This window comes from Hakea prostrata, chromosome 11, assembly GCF_041222555.1.
Source record: "Hakea prostrata isolate BN-2017 chromosome 11, UWA_Hpros_2, whole genome shotgun sequence".
NCBI lineage: Eukaryota > Viridiplantae > Streptophyta > Magnoliopsida > Proteales > Proteaceae > Hakea > Hakea prostrata.
In genome coordinates, this window is record NC_142610.1 from 19,146,797 (window position 1) to 19,164,090 (window position 17,294).

The 17,294-nt window shown below is 36.1% G+C and overlaps 1 protein-coding gene and 1 pseudogene across 2 annotated transcripts; both read right to left on the minus strand.

The window, feature by feature from the left end:
* Positions 1 to 38: 38 nt before the first annotated feature.
* TDX (tetraticopeptide domain-containing thioredoxin) lies at positions 39 to 4,768 on the minus strand. The gene is made up of 11 exons (XM_089140678.1): positions 4,563 to 4,768; positions 4,409 to 4,442; positions 4,199 to 4,273; positions 3,983 to 4,070; positions 3,822 to 3,902; positions 3,647 to 3,711; positions 3,411 to 3,551; positions 2,569 to 2,685; positions 2,429 to 2,479; positions 2,294 to 2,321; positions 39 to 718 (listed from the first exon to the last, which is right to left on the minus strand). The coding sequence occupies exons 1-11, from the start codon at positions 4,670 to 4,672 to the stop codon at positions 384 to 386; spliced, it is 1,125 nt and encodes a 374-aa protein (XP_088996804.1). The 5' UTR covers positions 4,673 to 4,768; the 3' UTR covers positions 39 to 383.
* A 3,522-nt stretch (positions 4,769 to 8,290) lies between these two features.
* On the minus strand, positions 8,291 to 11,870 carry LOC149000620 (protein TIFY 6B-like; annotated as a pseudogene). Its single transcript, XR_016170807.1, has 7 exons — positions 11,563 to 11,870; positions 10,177 to 10,373; positions 9,824 to 10,073; positions 9,653 to 9,737; positions 9,227 to 9,560; positions 9,046 to 9,103; positions 8,291 to 8,698 (listed from the first exon to the last, which is right to left on the minus strand). The product of XR_016170807.1 is annotated as a protein TIFY 6B-like (transcript).
* Positions 11,871 to 17,294: the final 5,424 nt, after the last annotated feature.

Below are 17,294 nucleotides of genomic sequence, written 5' to 3' on the forward strand. Positions count from 1 at the left end.
TCCAAGCAGGGAACAACATGGTGAATGCAGTTGATGAAGCCCAGTTTTTTTTTTTTTTTTTTTTTTTTTGATAGTTCAAAACCTTAATAAAAGTTAGGAAATGCAATTACAAAATGCATACATGCTGCAGTTTATGACTGCCAAGGTAGCTATCTAGGTGAAAGTTTTTGGAGGGTGGGGGATTTAAACATGACAATATGGATTTTAATACAATCTTTCAGTTCAACCAACAAAGCTATAAGGTTTAAGGGCCAATAAGAGTTCTTCAGTTGAAGGTATAGACTGGCCAGGCCCTCATCATTGCACCAAATTTCCTGCATTGTGATTTGCTGTTGGTTTGCGAATTTGAGCCCCTGTTGGATTCCATGAAACCGAGTTGTTGATCATGACTGACTTGCGTACTGAGCAATCTTCTTTTCGAGACCATTTTTGTCTGCCCCACTTAAGCTATCAAACTTCTTACCATTTCTTATAAAGCAGAAAGTTGGAACACTGTTAATATTCCACTTTGCAGCCACATCGCTCAACTCATCGATGTCCACTTTCAAGAAGACAACATTTGTATACTTCCCTGCTAAGCTTGTATACAAAGGAGACATCAAACGGCAGGGGCCACACCAAGTCGCAGTAAAGTACAGGATCACCAGGCGGGATAAACTAGCAGCAACTCTACATTTGGTCTCCAATTCACTATTCGAGTGAACGCTAAGAACATGTCCTATCAACCACAAAATCAATGATAAAATCAGGTTTTAAAAATCCAGGAAAATGTAATTCAAAGAACAGTTATTTTAGTAGTCTACTTGATTCTCTATTATCTATTTATGTAGGAAAGTGTTACTCAACAAAAATTACCACATAATCAATTATGGACCATCAGAGAGCTCCTTTATAGTTAAATTGGACCTTTCGAGCTTAATTCTTTTCCTTTTTTTCCGACAGTCTTTTATGTTGAATGTTGAGGTGGATATTGCACAAGGAACAGCAGTCAAAAAAATTGGGAGATCAAAACAAGAAACTGATATACAGTTCCACAGCTTGAATGTGTATTACTTTTATCAAACATATAAATACTGAAAACCCAAAGGAAGAGCCAGCAGATCAGAGTACTTCGATGCCTACCATAGTGGGTAATGTTAGGAACACTTAGCTTTAAGGAGAGATGGACAAAACAACCCCAAATATATGAAACCTAAATTTAGGTAACTGTAATTGTTAACGAGTCCTGAGCTCTAAAAGGAAGTGAAGCAAGAGTAACAAAGCCATTAGTGAAATGGGTTTACCTTCTCCAGGTATCTGTGGAACTCAACTCTATTTCAAGGGAGGCACAAACATGATAAACACCAATACCTTCACTCACCGCTTCTATATAGAGGGTTAGATCACTTGTGGGCTTGTTGATCAATTCCCCAACTAGGCAAATAGAATTATGAGGCAACAAGTTGAGGTGAAGTCATTAAAGGTGCTCTAGAGATCTAGACACCTTGTGAGGTCAATATGATGCAGACACTGAAGATACTGAAGGCAAGTAAAAGGTAGAAATGACTCTTAAAATCACTTCAACAATTATTTCCACATCTCTGATACTATAGTCAATATACAGAACACCCCACAATAAATTGCACTCAGTTTTTCCATCAATTTACGACCAGAATATGAATACTCCTATCATTACAAACTACTGACACTGATAAGAAACTTCACTAATTGAACTATTTAGGTCAGAATTCTTTAGACCCACTGTTTTTTCCCACCCCCTTTCCTCCTCTCGCTCTCCCTCATCCTCCAAACCAAAAACAAAAGAAAACAACTCATACGCCATTGCTTTTCATACTCAGCCTTGATGAAATGGAAGAGCATCACAATGATGCGCAATAAACATCCTGAAACATGGAATGTTACAGAAATATACATTGCATCAAACTGAAACTAATTCTTATACACTGCATAATTGCATACTGCAATCTGTTATATACTTGATCCACCATGACCTATTAATTGCGGATTTGAGTCAGGAAACAGCAGAAGGGAGTTCTTTGGCATACAATCATATGAAGTAACAAAATCGGCGGAGCATGAAGTAACAAAATCGGTGGAGCAAAGCACTAAAAACAATACAGTAATAAAACCACATGTATACCATAGAGGCAGGCCACTGACACATATAAGAAGCTGGATCCTATCTAACTCTCAGGAAATCAACCACAAAACACCAACTTCTATGCATCATCAATGTAAATCACAAAATTTTTATGTTAAGATGCAAACTGCTACTAAACTAAACATTACATACCATCCTGTAGAGAAGCGGTTTCTGAGTCCTGCATGAAATTGTAACAATCACGTGAATTAGAGTGTTGTGAAAAAAGTATCATCGTGCACTTAACTTATAACAAAAAGAATGACTAAGTGAAGAGCACAAACTCACCGTTCTTTTTTCTGATGATTGCACCTTTGCCTTAACCCTCTCGTCAGCAGCCTGCAATGAATTGAAAAAATATTATAAAAAAAATAGACAGAACAATGAGTTAATTTCCCAATAAAAGATGGCGACTATTATTCAAGTACTTGGGCTTCAGCACGCTTTTGCTGCTGTTCAATTTCTGCTTTCTTTAGTTCCCTCTCCTTCTTGAGCCGCTCGTTTTTTCTGTGACGCTCTTCAATTTTTCGTGCGTGAGGTTCAACCTGCAATTGAAATATATAATTAACAACTTTTTACTCGCCAAAACACAAACTCACTATATTTCATGGGGCAATTCTCACTCAAAGGTTTCCCGTATGTTTACATATCTTCTGTTGATCACATGTTCCACACATGATTTCTTTTAACATCCATTGGGTATAGTTGTGCCCCCATAAATAACAGACTCATAATGAAAGTTTTCCTTTTGTTACTTTCCTCTCTTAAATACCGGGCTTTGACAAAATCATATCCATCTAAGTCCAGCCTGTCAAGAGGTTGACATGTTAACAGCAGCTAGTCTGTGGCTGCGCTAGGATTTCACAAAAATGGTACCAATTCCATTTCATGTGCCACCCTCTACCTTCATTAAATGACATAAAAAAAGGCATCCAATGCACAAGGCACCCACACCTGCAGGTTTTTGGAGGGGGATACCGACAGCCATACTCCTACTTCACTCAGAAGTTTTTTCCAACTCTCAAACCCACAAGTTGATGGTTGCAATAGCACACTTATCTGTATGTGCAAAGGCCACCCACTAACTTCATTTACTAACTTATACTATAAAACTCCATGCATTGATCTGTTTTCACCTTTGATTAGAAATCTGGAAACGTTGCACTCCAGCATGTCCCAGATATATGCCATTTCCTTGTGACAAACAAATTTGTGTCACCAGATAACAAAATTCTCCAATGCTGATGTTTGAAAGATCGTAGTAATTTACCTTCTTAAGCATTGAACCAATTTCCTCATCATAATCCAATCCTGAGGCTACACGAAGATCTTTAGCTGCCTCTTCCCATTGTCTTAGCATCGCCTTTGCCATTCCTCGGGATTTGTACCCTTTGGATAAATCAGGATTTATCTAAGCCAGTAACAAAAGAAAGGTAAGGTAATTCTAAAACCTGTCATTCCTTTTCAAATTGATTAAATCATGTTGCAAGGAAATAAGAATCAAACCTTTAGAGCTGCATTTGCATCGCGAATAGCAGCATTTGGCCTTTTCATTTTCACATAGACACTAGCTGAAATTAATCACAAATCTTGTCAATGTTTTAAATGAAAACACATTAAACATACATAAGTCATCATTTGGTCCAATAAACTTTTGTAGTTGACAGAGAAACTGACTAACCTCTTGTACCATAGAAGATGGCAGAAGTAGGATTCAACTTTATTGCTTCTGTTAAAAGTTCAATGGCTTCATCTAGATTACCTGTAAAACCCTAGTAGCTCAGCTACTACAAAAATATATTGCAAAATAAAGTAATAATTGGGATCAAACTTGGAACATGCCTTCAGCTATAGCATTCATAGCCTTCGCTTTAGACGATTGAGCAGCTACTTGATTTTCCTCAGTAACCTCTATTGAGTTATCCCCTATCTACATCAGTAAAAAAAATACATGGGTTTACCTAAGCATCATTCTAAGCAAAACCAGCAGCAATATTTGAGAACCAAAATCAGCAGTATCCTTTGACTTATTGACCCATTAAATAAATAGTTACTCACCTCTAGAGGATCATTATCAGGTTCAAGAACATCAGCATCGACAAACTCAATATCCAACTCATCATCATCATTATCCTGCAGATTGAAATAATTTAATGCAAAAGAAGTTCAGATTTCTCAATAAATTCGAAATTCCAGACGAAATAACCAAGTAAAGGAGCCTTTCTCTAAAGAATTACAAAGAAATTAAGCTTAAGTAAGAAGTCTAACCGACTCTGTGTCTTGTGGAATTTGGGCGCCAAGACTGAAACAAGAAGTTGCAGGGAAAACCCAGAAGTTAAATATTAATACGAAATTCAAAGACCATCCCACCCTTTCCCAAATTTTCAAAAGAATCAAAGTAGCAGTAGAGAGAAAGAAGCACCTTTGAATATAATTCTTGAAGAACCCTAACGAGGGGTCGTTAATAATCGAAGGATTTAATTTCAACTCATTGATGAACAACTTCAGCTCTTCAACCTCCGAATAATCCATTTCTTCAGTCCTATCCCTTTCTAACTCTTCTTGGCGGGTCTGTCCTACTAAAAGAGTATTCAGGGTAATTAGAACGCAAGGAACGAAAATGAGTACACGATTTTTCGTTCCTTCGGGTAAATAAATATGGTCGACGTATCGGGACTCGGGAGTATATTCCCATGTCGGAGTGGACGATACGACACCCGATATGTAGCCAATGTTGCTTCTTTCTTCTGTTTTTTGCATTTTAACCATATTTTGCTCCGATCTTCCACATTTACAAGTACATCTTGCTTCATTGTCGCCGACATATTACATTGTTTGTGTCGATCAAGCAGGATTTCATACAAATCGACAAGTTTTCTAGACTTCCAATTTCATCCGCATACAACCGGGCATGTGTTGATTAGGAACATTAGTGTAGCTGATATTTTAAATCAAAATAACATTTTTAGTATAATTATTATTGGCCTCAAGTTAAGCTACACAACCAAATTTAGACTAAAATGACTTCAAATACCCCTTCGAAATTAGGACTCGATTTTCCATCGACACCCCTCCAAATGTCACCCAGCACATCGTGATATGTCACCTTGTAGACCACCACCGACACAGAGTGATTTTTCTAACCTTGTAAATAAGATACGATTGGGTACCACTAATCCGTATGTTGAGTGATGCAGTTCACCCTTAGTCAACTCTTTTTTTTTTGGTGAACGAGTCAACTCATGTTTCAGCCAAAAGAACATTGGATCTAATCCTAGGCCCATTGGATCATCCAACGATTCACGAATGCAACATGCTTAGAATGGGCCGGGTTTGTAAAATATAGGCCCGTCCTGTCTATGTTCAACTCAAGGTCTCGTCCTAGGCCCATCTTGGTCCATTCCCTGCCCTAAAAATCCCCATCCTTTGTCAATATGGATAACCAGCGCTTAGATTCTGAATTTTTAGATGGGCTAGTGCGAGCTCCTGGCAGAAATGGGCCAAAAATGGGCCAGTTCAGGCTCTTAGTTCCAACTCTCCTAGCTTGCAAATCTTCTCTTCTTTTTTTTTTTTTTTTCCTTTTTTTTTTTAATAATTATTGAGGTTTGTCTGGACCAACTTACACGCACCTTGCCTACTCCTCATGGAGGTAGCTGTTACGTATAATTTAGATATAAGTGGGGTTCACCCCTAGTTCAAGGGGTTTCAAACTCTAACTGCCTAAAGAGAGGTGCTAGTGTTTTGCCAACTGAGCAAAATTGCTATATTTCTATTTCCTTAAAAGTCATTAATCTTTTGATTTGCATACAGTAATAAATAGTGCCCAGAACTATAATCTTATTTCATAATATAATAATAATCAATATTAACTTCAATTCCATTTTCATTTATACATATTACTTCATAACCATTTTCTTCTTTATATATTAATTAATTTTTGTAATACTTAAATTTTTTTTTTTTTTTAATTTCTTACCATTGTGTTTAGTTTCATTAATTAGTTATTCTCACCTCCTCTTTATCAATTATATGAGATAAGATAAGTTACTTGCACACTATTATGGAAAAGAAGAAAAAAAAAATTTAATCAAAATTAGAATATAAATAAACACTTAAAAGTCCTCTCATCTAATTAACCTAATGCTACAACAATTTCAATATAACTTTACTCCACAGTTGCAAAATTTTAACTTTATTCAACTAATTTTAATATAATCATACTTTAAAGTTGTAGTTCATAATAAAAATAACATGTCAAGAACCACCTAATGTACATATTGAAATATATAAAATTTTGTAATTGAAGGATTTGGATAATTATTCAATTCACTAAAAATAAATAGTCTAATTTAGTTCATATTGTGATGAAATTAGAAGCCAGAATGACAATGGCCACAAACCAATTATCCACACAAATTTAATGATTATTTATTATCCTCAATCATGTAAAATGTTTTTATAAAAAAAAAAATATAATTACCATGCCATATATATAAGAGATAAGTTACTCCCTTCCTTGATCTGATATTTTTTCTATACCCTTATATATGGCTATTTAAGAGATACATAAAAAAGGGTGGAGAAGAAAAAGATTTGTCATTCTCTCTCCCTCCACCATATATTTAAGAGGAAGATCTACCTCTGATCATTTTGTTAGTGCTCTGAAGTAAATCCCTTTCCAAGTAAGTGGTGGAAAAATGGACAAAGGACACAATCTTCTACCCTTGCAGGTAAAGAATTTAAACTCTAAAAAAAGATAGCGAGTCATTTTCAAGAAGAAACTAGTGTCCCACAGCCTTAGGAAATAGTTAGAAATCATGATAACATGTTTTTTTTCACCCATAAAAATCATAGCATGTTATTTTAATCCATAAAAATCATGAAGAACTGAAATGTCACTTATACTTTTTTTTATTGCCCAAAAAGGGACCTACTCTTCTAGTGTTTGAAATTTTGTTGACATGAGATGCATGGTTTACTTTTGATAGAAATCATAGATCACAATGCCCCACAGTAGCTATTTTCCCTAATCTAATAATGGGTATTTTTTTTGGGTAGAAATGATGGGTACTAAAAAAGGAAAACAATAATTGCTTTCAAGTGCACCTGAGTATTTATTTCCCTAGCACGAGTGTCAGTTAATAAGTCCAATCAAACTTTGGTAGGTTTCTCCCAATTTAAGCTCCATGAAAACATTTATTAACACATTTATTTTACTCTTTTAGATGATCTGATTGAGCAAAATTTTATCAAAAGTCACACCTACCGATGCAGGTCAGCTTTAAATACTCAAAGCCAAGAAGATCTTTGTTCTCACTCAATAAATATGTATGGGTGAGCACGTTTGACTTTAGTGCCGTGCAATAATCGTGCTGCAAACAATCGAGATCGAAATCTCGACTGTCCGATTTAGACATGGAAGTTGGTCGGTCAAGTACCCCTCAGTGTTTTCAACAACTGCAATTACTAAATCATGAATGAATAGCCCCACAACCAGGCAGAGGCCACCGGCCACCACCAACTTTGGCTTTTTCAGTTGATTACCCACCAGGCACCAGGGTCTCACAACCACAGCTCCAAATATTGGATTCCTAGAGAGAGAAACCAGTCCTCTTTTAGCAGTAGAGAAAGACATAGACACAATTCAGGTTCTCTTGTTTGGGTGTCTTCTTCCTTCACTTTCCCTTTCCCTATCTTGACGTGCTTTGCTTTTGAAATCTGTCTCTCTGAAGAAAAGATTGAAAACGATGGTGTAGAACAATTAAGGAGACTTCAATATGAAGAAATCACTGGTTGTACAAATACAAGAAGAAAGACTTTCTATAGTCTCAGCATCACAAGTGGGAGGAATCAACATCAGGTGAAAATATCCGTTTTGGATACCAAAGAAAGCTTTCAATTCAAAGATACTAAAAATGGCTGCCACACACGGATTCAAGTATCACACCTGAGTTTGAGAACTTCAAATACACAAAGGTTATCCAAACATAATGATCCAACTAGTTTGTTAATTTCTCCTCCCTAATTTTGCTACTGATCCGCCTCAAGTTCTTTATCCATAATTCCTCAGCAGGAAACAAATTCTTCATTCAAACGATCAAATTTAAGCTACGAGTTCGCAAGGAGTATCAAAGGAAGAACATATATATATACGAAGAAAAGAGCTGTGCTGTTATATGCTTGTGTTACTTCATTTTTTACAACATGACAGGAAGTTGAAAAAAGGGTTACAAACTTCCCCAACACAAGTAGTTTAGAATAAAAAGGAGGTTCCTCACAATGTTCAAAATGAGAAAGAATCGAAACTAAATTATCTTCAAGAACAGAGGACTGAACTGAAAAAAAAAAAAAAAAAAAAAAAAAAAAAAAGGGAAGCAGGGAGGAGAATCCTCCTTCAGCTTTTTGCTTCTTTCCTATGTAGAATGCAACTTGGACTAATTAGTCTCCATTTTAGATGGGCACAGGCTCCATGATTGCTCCTTGCTGTCTGGGAAAGATGAGGTTGTGGTGCCTTCTGTTGATTTGTTCCTTGGGCTGTATGGAGCTACAGTCATTATCCTGCAGTTGAAGGACAGGGAGGGAGTTAATTGCAGAAACATTAATACCATCACAATTCATTAAAAGGACAAGAACTACCACTTGTGTGGATTCAGGACTAGGTTGATCTGATTATGTACTAAAACAGACTTAAAAAGAAAACCTTTTCTCTTTCATGATTGATAAAGGGAAAATCACTCCCTAGGAAAACCCATCATTAACAGAACAATGAAACTATCTACAGTCAGAAAATTTAGCATTCAAATAAGTTTCCATACCACAGAACTAGCTCTTTACCCTCACACATTTGGGAGGCACACTGAAGGGAGATCAAGATATACACCATAGTAGAAAATAAAACAAATTACCTTTCCTTGCGCTTCTCCAGAAATCGGGCCAAGGATGCCTTGCGAGCTTGTGGCACAGCTGCAGAACCAAAATTTTGATTCAGTTGGTTAGGATAAGTAGACAGTATCTACAAAGTACATTATCTAATGCAAGTTGCAACTAAAATACAACATTTGCACAAGAAAGATATATTGAACCTACCTGCTGGCATGAGAGTTGTAGCAGGAGATGCTACAGGAGCAACCACCACTGGAGCCTCAGGTTGGCTGCTGCTGCTAGGGGTTATCAAAGTTTCTTTGGATTTTGTTGTCATCGCTTCATCATTGTTGCTAGACCCACTACCTGATTGAGCACCAGAATAGGAAGTAACAGAGATTGGGCTAGGAAGTCCCGAGCAAGGCATAGTTGAAGTAGATTGATTGCCATGAACATTGTCAAACAACATTGGCTTTGATGTTGGTGCTGAAACTTCTGAAGCCCTTTGGTTGATGTTCATGGAAGCTACATTTCCAGCCAAACACATGATCGCCCGAGCCTAGATATATATTACAGCCAATTAGACTTGAAAGAACTACGTTTGTCTCTGTACATGGCTTTATGCTTCAGGAATAAAGATGCAAAAAATACCTTCTCAGGAGAAACATCCTCAAACACATTTACAGTACCAGCATAAAAGACGGTCAGTTGAGCCCCTGTGGGTTTTGAGATGTTCCTACAAAAAATAGTTGACTCAGTTTAGCATTCAAAGTGGAAGGCAATCTGAGATAAGAAATTAACAAATAAGAAATAAGTTATTACCTTGGATCAATTGAACCAAAAGCAGGAAGCCCTCCAACTAATTGTTGCTTCAAAGTAGCAGGAACCAAGTTTTGGCTTGTGGTAGTAGCACCATGAGTTTTGAAGAAAGGGTTGCCCATGGAAATAGAGAGAGTCTGGTTGGAGACAGAACGCCCCTAACTTCGTGTGGACGATGGACATCAACACGTTGAACAGCATAAGTGTTCATCGCATTATGAGTACCCACTTGCCTATCGAAACTGAAGTTATTCTGCACAGCACAGAGGATTGCAATATTAGATCTATTCAAACTACACGGAGGCACTGAACTTTATAAGTTTTTAGACATGATTCATGGAACCTTCATATCGAACCTGAACTATGCTAGCATTAGGCTTATGATTAGCATCAAAAGTATCTACTGTAGATATTGTAAATGCAGAATTTGTCATTCGATCAAATACCATCCTCTTTGCCCTTTCTTCTTGGGCAGCTTTGAAAGACATGAACTGAGGCAGTGCAGATACCTTGTTTGAGAAAGGCCATTGCATTCCTGAACTCTTCATGGAAGCTAAAGATCAAACACGAATACAACGGAAACTAAATCAGTTGTGTACGTGATCAGAACAAATCATACATGAAATAGCAAAAATAACAGAAACCCTATTCAAATCTTAATCAGACTTACCTAGAAGCTAAATCAAATCTGAAGATAAGAACAAATATGAGGTACAGGGTGGTCAAACAGGTGCTCAGATCCTTGGGAACACCATTATACACGGTGATCAAAATGGACATAAGACATATAATAATAAACAATAAAGAGGAAAAAAGAAGCAGCGAATCTCGATGCTCTTCCCGGGGAACCACGTTTCAGTAGTTGGGAAGAGCTGCGCTAACTATAAACTACGGCTCTATACAATTATACATCGTGTGTGAAGAAATTTTGGAAGAGAGCGAAGTGTGTTTTTTCCCTTCTTCTTGAAGTTATGACTGCATTTTACGAGGGAAAAATTTACTGACTCCATTGACGAAAAAAACAATTCTTAAATAAAATGGTTTTCCTACAGATTCGGTAGACAGGAGATTAGAGTCAACCCAACAAAACAAATTATGAACTGACACGAGGGCCGTTTATCACAAGGTTGCATGCTAGCAAAACTTTAATGAACCAGAAAACTGAAATACAAAAACTTTAACTAAAAAAATCTGTGATACCCAATCAAATCAAAGACGATGCGTTTTCAAGTACAGGAACAGAAACGAGAAACGCGTCCCCAAAAATATTATGTTTTTGCGGCAGAGGTAACAATTAAGACCTGAAAGGTGAAACAGATCCACAACAGAAGAACATAAATTTCATAATTCTACTACAGATATTCCAAGGAGAAAATAAAAAATAGCTAAAACCCGTCGTGCTTCTGCAACCAAACCACCCAGCCCCAATCATCCATGGAACCCTACTTCCATTTAGAGCCAGCAATTAAAGGAGATAAAATTGTTAAATCAGCAATATAATTCGATGAAATAGAATATGTCCATAAAAATGATTTTCACACTTAATCTTGATTTGAACAAAAGAAGGGGGAAAAACAATATATTCTAGAAGATACGAGTTTTTGCGGGAAACGAAAGTTCAGAAAAAACCATAAAATCAGTTAAGAGTTCGCAGCTAATATGATTCACATCAAAGAATTCACTCAGACATGTGAAAAACAAAAAGAATATAACTTCTGGAATCAAATAGAACGAACTTATACCAGAATCTAGGGATAGTTCCTTGCTCTCTTCCTTCACCGACGGCAACTCGTTCGAATTCAAACCCAAGAAATCTCTCTCCATCTCTTGATTCAAAAAATTTGCAGTAAAACACTTCGAATTTTCAAAAGATCTCACTGAACAGCTTTTCTTCCTCGAAAACAAAACCAATAAAGTTTTCCAAACCCTCTTCTACTCCACATGAGAGGGGGGAAAAAAAAAAAGAAGAAATCTGGAAAACCTCCAAAGAAAGATTAGAAGAACGCGCGCGTTTTCTGTTTCTTCTCTGTCCACCACCGAAGCAAAGATAGAGAAGGTGACTTTAATAGCACTTTTCCGTACAGTAAATGTAGACCGTTGGATTATAAGAATCTTGGTTACCGAAGAAACCGGTTGTTCCCGGTGAGAAAACCCACGTGCTCCAGACTCCACTAACAATTTACCCACATTCTGAAATTCGTGGTCCATGCCAACATATCTACCACATTCTTAGGTTATCGGATGCCACGTGGACTCAACTCGTCGTGCGAACCGTGACGAGCTGGCGAGTCTAGACCGATTGCAACGATTAAATCGGATTCATATCTGTTCCATTTATTATTTTTAGAAAATATTTTTTAAAACACCTAAAATTAGATTAAAGATAAATTTTCTCATTTCTCAGCACATGTGATTGGTTTTACTCCTCCGGTTTGAATCTACTCCGGTTGGACCAAACTGGATTTTTTTTTATTTAAGTTGACTGAATCGATTTTTTATTCATTATTATCGTGTATATTTCAATAAATATGAGGAGAACTGAAACCTTATCAGTTATTATTTAGCCACCCACTTCATTTTAGGTTCATCAATGGTTGTCGTTGGTTGTCAATAATGAATTTTTTTATAAAATAAAAGCATGAGATTATATATTATTTATTGATAGATGCGAAGGGTTGGCTTCTCAAAATAATGAGGGGTTTTATTATTTAATGTATTTTATTAATTCAAATTTCAAATATAATAAGTAAGTTGCCAACCTTATAAGTTTAGCACTAAGGTCCAACATATGATCTATTTATAATAAAAATTTATACACATTTTTAGGTTGGAGGATGGAGGTTAATAGTTAAATATTGAGTGGAGATTCTTTTTAGACATATTGTTCACGTCTCTATCTCCCCCAACCCCAATTGTGATTTGTCTAAGGGAGGTAACAAATGCAGTTTATTTTTTATTTTTATTTTTCAATTTACTAAATGAAATATGATGTATACTTTCTCCTTTTTCTTTTATATATTTCTTACTCTCTATTTGCTCCACAAACCACGTTAGATCCTATACATTAATATATGTGCTAGTGACTTGTTACAAGAGAAACATGTGACATGTTTGTCCATTTCAATTTAGAAGATTATCTAATTCACCAAAATACTTAAATGGTAATGTTGCGCTAAAAAATTTAAGTTGATGAGGAATAAGTTAATATCTAAGTGCATGAAGTCCTAACTCCAACTTCTTATATTTATGGAACTACTCACATGGGAGTGTTTAATTCCCTTTACCAAGAAAAATAAATATATTATTTATTATGATTTAAAAAAAAAATTAACAATGACCCAAGAATAGTCTTCACTCAAAATAAAAATAAAAATATTTAAAATAATTTATTCATTTTTCGGTAGTCATTATAGCAACTAGGGGCCCATGAACCCAGTGGGAAGGAGAGATTCAAACCCATACCCCCCATAAACTTATTACCTCCACGTAAGAACTTGTCATCATGTGTTAGAAGCATTGTACCGTGTGTGGCGATATTATTGCACACACACGGCGATAAATCGAGATGTCGCTGGGGGCGACATGAAACCCCCCAGCAACATGACATATATAATTTATCAGCGATATATCGCCGATTTCTCCACAATATATCACCACTGATTTAAAAGTCAAGGAAACACCTGCAACCACCACCACCACCGGCGACGATCGAAAAGTTTGTGGAGCCTGTGAAGACCAAACAGTCAAAACTTGCAACGATTGACGGCGTCATCGTGATAGTTAATCGATTCCAAGCATTTCAAATCGGAGACTCACCACACTTTTAGGGTTTTATGAAACACCTGCAACCACCACCACCACCGGCAATGACAAACAGTTCCTCTTGTTAAGAGATGAAATCGATCAAGAAATGAAAATGGAACAATTGAAATCATACTGCTTGCTTGTTTGGGCTGTGGGCAGAGATTCTCATTACGGTTTGTTCAGGAATTCTGGAAACGTTGTCTTTATTCAAAGGTGGAGTTGAATGTTTCAAAAGGGAAATTGAAGGGTGAGAAGGGGTTTGCTACCAGGGCTGGCGATGGCGACTCATTCAGAACTCCAAATAGCAAGCGATGCAGATCTCCAACTCCTATAGACCCAAAAAATCTTAAAGGAACTTGTTTCTTCTGGTTTTCATGATAAAATATCTAAATTGGCTTTTAGTTTTAAACCCTAACACACCCACACCCGCACGCTCTGCCTCTCTGATGTTACCTGATTTTGGCCGAGAAGATCTAGGTGTGCCCAACGATGTGAAAGGCGGTATAATTGGTGTGAGAACTGAAAACTGAGAAGGTGGAGCATCAGTATCACCGAAACCACGGAGGACCAAAAGTCGCCCAAAATGTCGCCGGTGTAGCCAGGCACCGACACGGCGACTCCAGGCGGCATATCGGACCTTGGTTAGAAGCATACCAACCAAATAAATTAGGACCATTCAAAATTCGAAAATTCATAATGATATAATGAAACTGGTTCGACTCGGTTAAAACCGGTTCAAAAGTTGAGCAATTTGACACCCACGTGCCCTCGTTTTGTTTTCGAATTTTAGAAATTGGAAGAAAGGAAAAAAAAATGGCCGCGAAAGCGTGGGCCCCACTTGACAACTCTATAGCTCCAAATTTGAGAATTTTTTTTACATAAATTTTGCTGTCGAGTATGAATGGGCCCCACCGCCTTATATGTGTTGATGGAAATGGAATGTAGATGTTGATGGCACGTTGGATATTTGGTCCTATTACCATCTGATTGGTGAACCCGACCCGTCAATCACTAACACCAAGTCACCAACCACATGTTGCAAAAAAAAAAGTCTCGCGATTTTAAGTCATAACCCTTTTTTCTACTCGGCGAGGTCGGCGAGGAATTGGTGGCCCTAATAAATTTTGACACGTGTTTTTTGGGTTTATAGATATCCTCTCACGTTTTCATCCCTTACACCACTTGACATTAAAAATTAAGTCTTTTTCCAACTTAAGAAAGAAAGAGTGTTCAAATTTCTAGAATCTAAAATGTGCCTTAAAAATCTTATGAAATTTGAATATCTACCTTGATAATTTAGGTGGGCCCAACTTTTTTGCATGTATGAATCCTAGAGATCCTATCTTCATATATAATGGGTTACCAAACAAAAAAAAAAATCTTCATATATAATGTATTATATTATATTATTCTAGAGAGAAGAAATATGGAGTTAGGTCCAATGATATGACTATCTGAAATGATTGTTATCTCATTTTATTGTTGATCGATATCCTCTTTTGGGTGTCTATGTCATTCTATCTTTCCCCTTTTTGAAGAAAATGTCATTTTTTCCATGGTTGTGAGCTTGTTAATAATTTACCAATAGTTGATGATAATTTCAATCTTTATTATTTCATTGAAATTTTAAGAGAGTTTTATACAAATTAGAAGTGTACAAAACAAAGGGAGAGGTTTTAGTCTCACTTGCTAAAGAATCCTGTCATCTTATAAATAAAAAGTTAAGAGTCTGAATATTCGTGTATGCTCACAAATATCTGAATCATCAAAGTGTTTACAAATCGGGTAAGTGAACAATTATTTGCGTTGTGAAACCCGATATGATTATGATATCAATATCAACTAGGAGTACTAATAAAATAAAGTAAAAAGTGGAGTGTCAACGCTTGATTCTCTCTGTTGTTAGTTTAGTTGAATTCTTGAGAGAAAAACATTGTTTCAAATACAGTATTCACTTACATGATGCAACATACACATAGGGCTTGTTTGGTTATATGAATCCAGAGATTTGAAATTATTGGATTCATGAATGCGAGATTATACTCGTTTAGTTGTGAAAATCCTTGGAATAATGAAATATATAAATTAATATTTTTACATTAAAAACATGAATCTGTAGAATTCTGGGTATGCGGTGAAATTCAAAGATTTCACTCGTACTATAAAAGAGCTAAACATTTGGCGGAACTCTCCAAACTTTGACTTTCGAACAAAAACAAATATCTCTCTCTAGGTTTTCCTTCCAAAGATTCAGATTAAACAACCATTTAATTTTATAAATCATGGCTCCATAGATTTGAAATCTCTAGATATTTGACATTTCCTAACTCAAGCAACCAAACAGGTCCTTAGATAATACATATTTACTCCCCCAAGGGTACAATGCTCTATCAAGTACAACTGTGTGAGTGCACTAAACTTAATAACATGCAAATTAATATTAAAATAAAATAAGATTTCACTTTAACATTGAACACATATCAATAATTCAATAATGTGATTTAAAAATTTGTTGCCTACATAGAGTAAGTAGTTTCATCTTTCCTAAGAGTTAAGATGAAGAATCCCAAGAAGATGAAAGAGGAAGGGTTGGTGAATCCTACTCAACATGGTCATTGCAATTGGTTGAATGTTTCTCTAAAAGCTTTCAAATTTCATTGCATGATGGTAACGTCAAGTTTCTATACAATTAATAAGTCAGGGCAAAACCTTGGAAATTAGGGTTGGTAACAAAAAAAAAAAAAAAAAGTAAGGTGTAACAAGTATTATATTTTAGTGCAGTCTAATTTGTATTTAAAAAGAAAAAAAGAGAGAGAAAGAGACCGAAGGGGAAGGAGAGAGAAAGATGGATCAATATATATTATATTAATTATATTCAACATGGATATATATCAACTGGTATCATATCACATATGAAATGCTATGCTTAAACCATAGTTGAAAATCTTTTTTTTTTTTTTTTGGTTTGCCAACCCTAGTTTGTAAACCGATGGTTCGACCCGCTAACCCACTATATTTCTATGTGGGATATGTGGATTACAACAACTGAGAAATCATTAAATTCTATGGTTAGAATCAAATTTTAAAAAGAAAATAAAAATAAATTAGGAAAAATAATAAAATAAAATCCTTAAGTTGTTTGATCAAAATGAAAAGAAAACAAAAAATTATGAAAATAAAAGCCGCTTGGCACCTGGCAAAAAAAAAAGCCCTCTCTTCCTATCAAATCGTGTTCTCAACTTCTCATCTCATCTCATCTCATCTCGTCTCATCTCGTCTCGTCTCGTGCTTAATTTAAAATTATTTTTCTGAAAAAAAGATAACAACAAATCGTTGAAGAAAGTGAGGCAAAAATGGATTAATTATTAAGTATAAAGAGGTGACAGCTGTAAGAGAAAGCGACTGGTAACGCATGTGCTAATGTAGATGAGACATGTGACACACACGATGTCACTATCGGTCCCCTACGAGGAAGTGGACCCCACATCTTAACACAATTGCTTCAGTTGACGTGTTCAGCTTGAAACGCTGATCGTTGGATCGAAATCTCAGTCGATATCCAAAAAATCAATCATTAAAAACAAGGAAGATCGAAATCTCGACTAAAGTCTCAATCCGACGGTTGAAAATTTCATTACACATGTTCAGCACACTAATAGTATTAAACTGA

Coding starts and splice junctions, on each gene's coding strand:
- TDX (XM_089140678.1), bottom strand. CDS start 4,672: ATGGATTATTCGGAGGTTGAAGAGCTGAAGTTGTTCATCAATGAGTTG. Junction 2,686..3,410: donor TTGGTTCAATGCTTAAGAAG/GTAAATTACTAC, acceptor TTTCAATTGCAG/GTTGAACCTCACGCACGAAA. Junction 2,480..2,568: donor AAAAGCGTGCTGAAGCCCAA/GTACTTGAATAA, acceptor AATTCATTGCAG/GCTGCTGACGAGAGGGTTAA.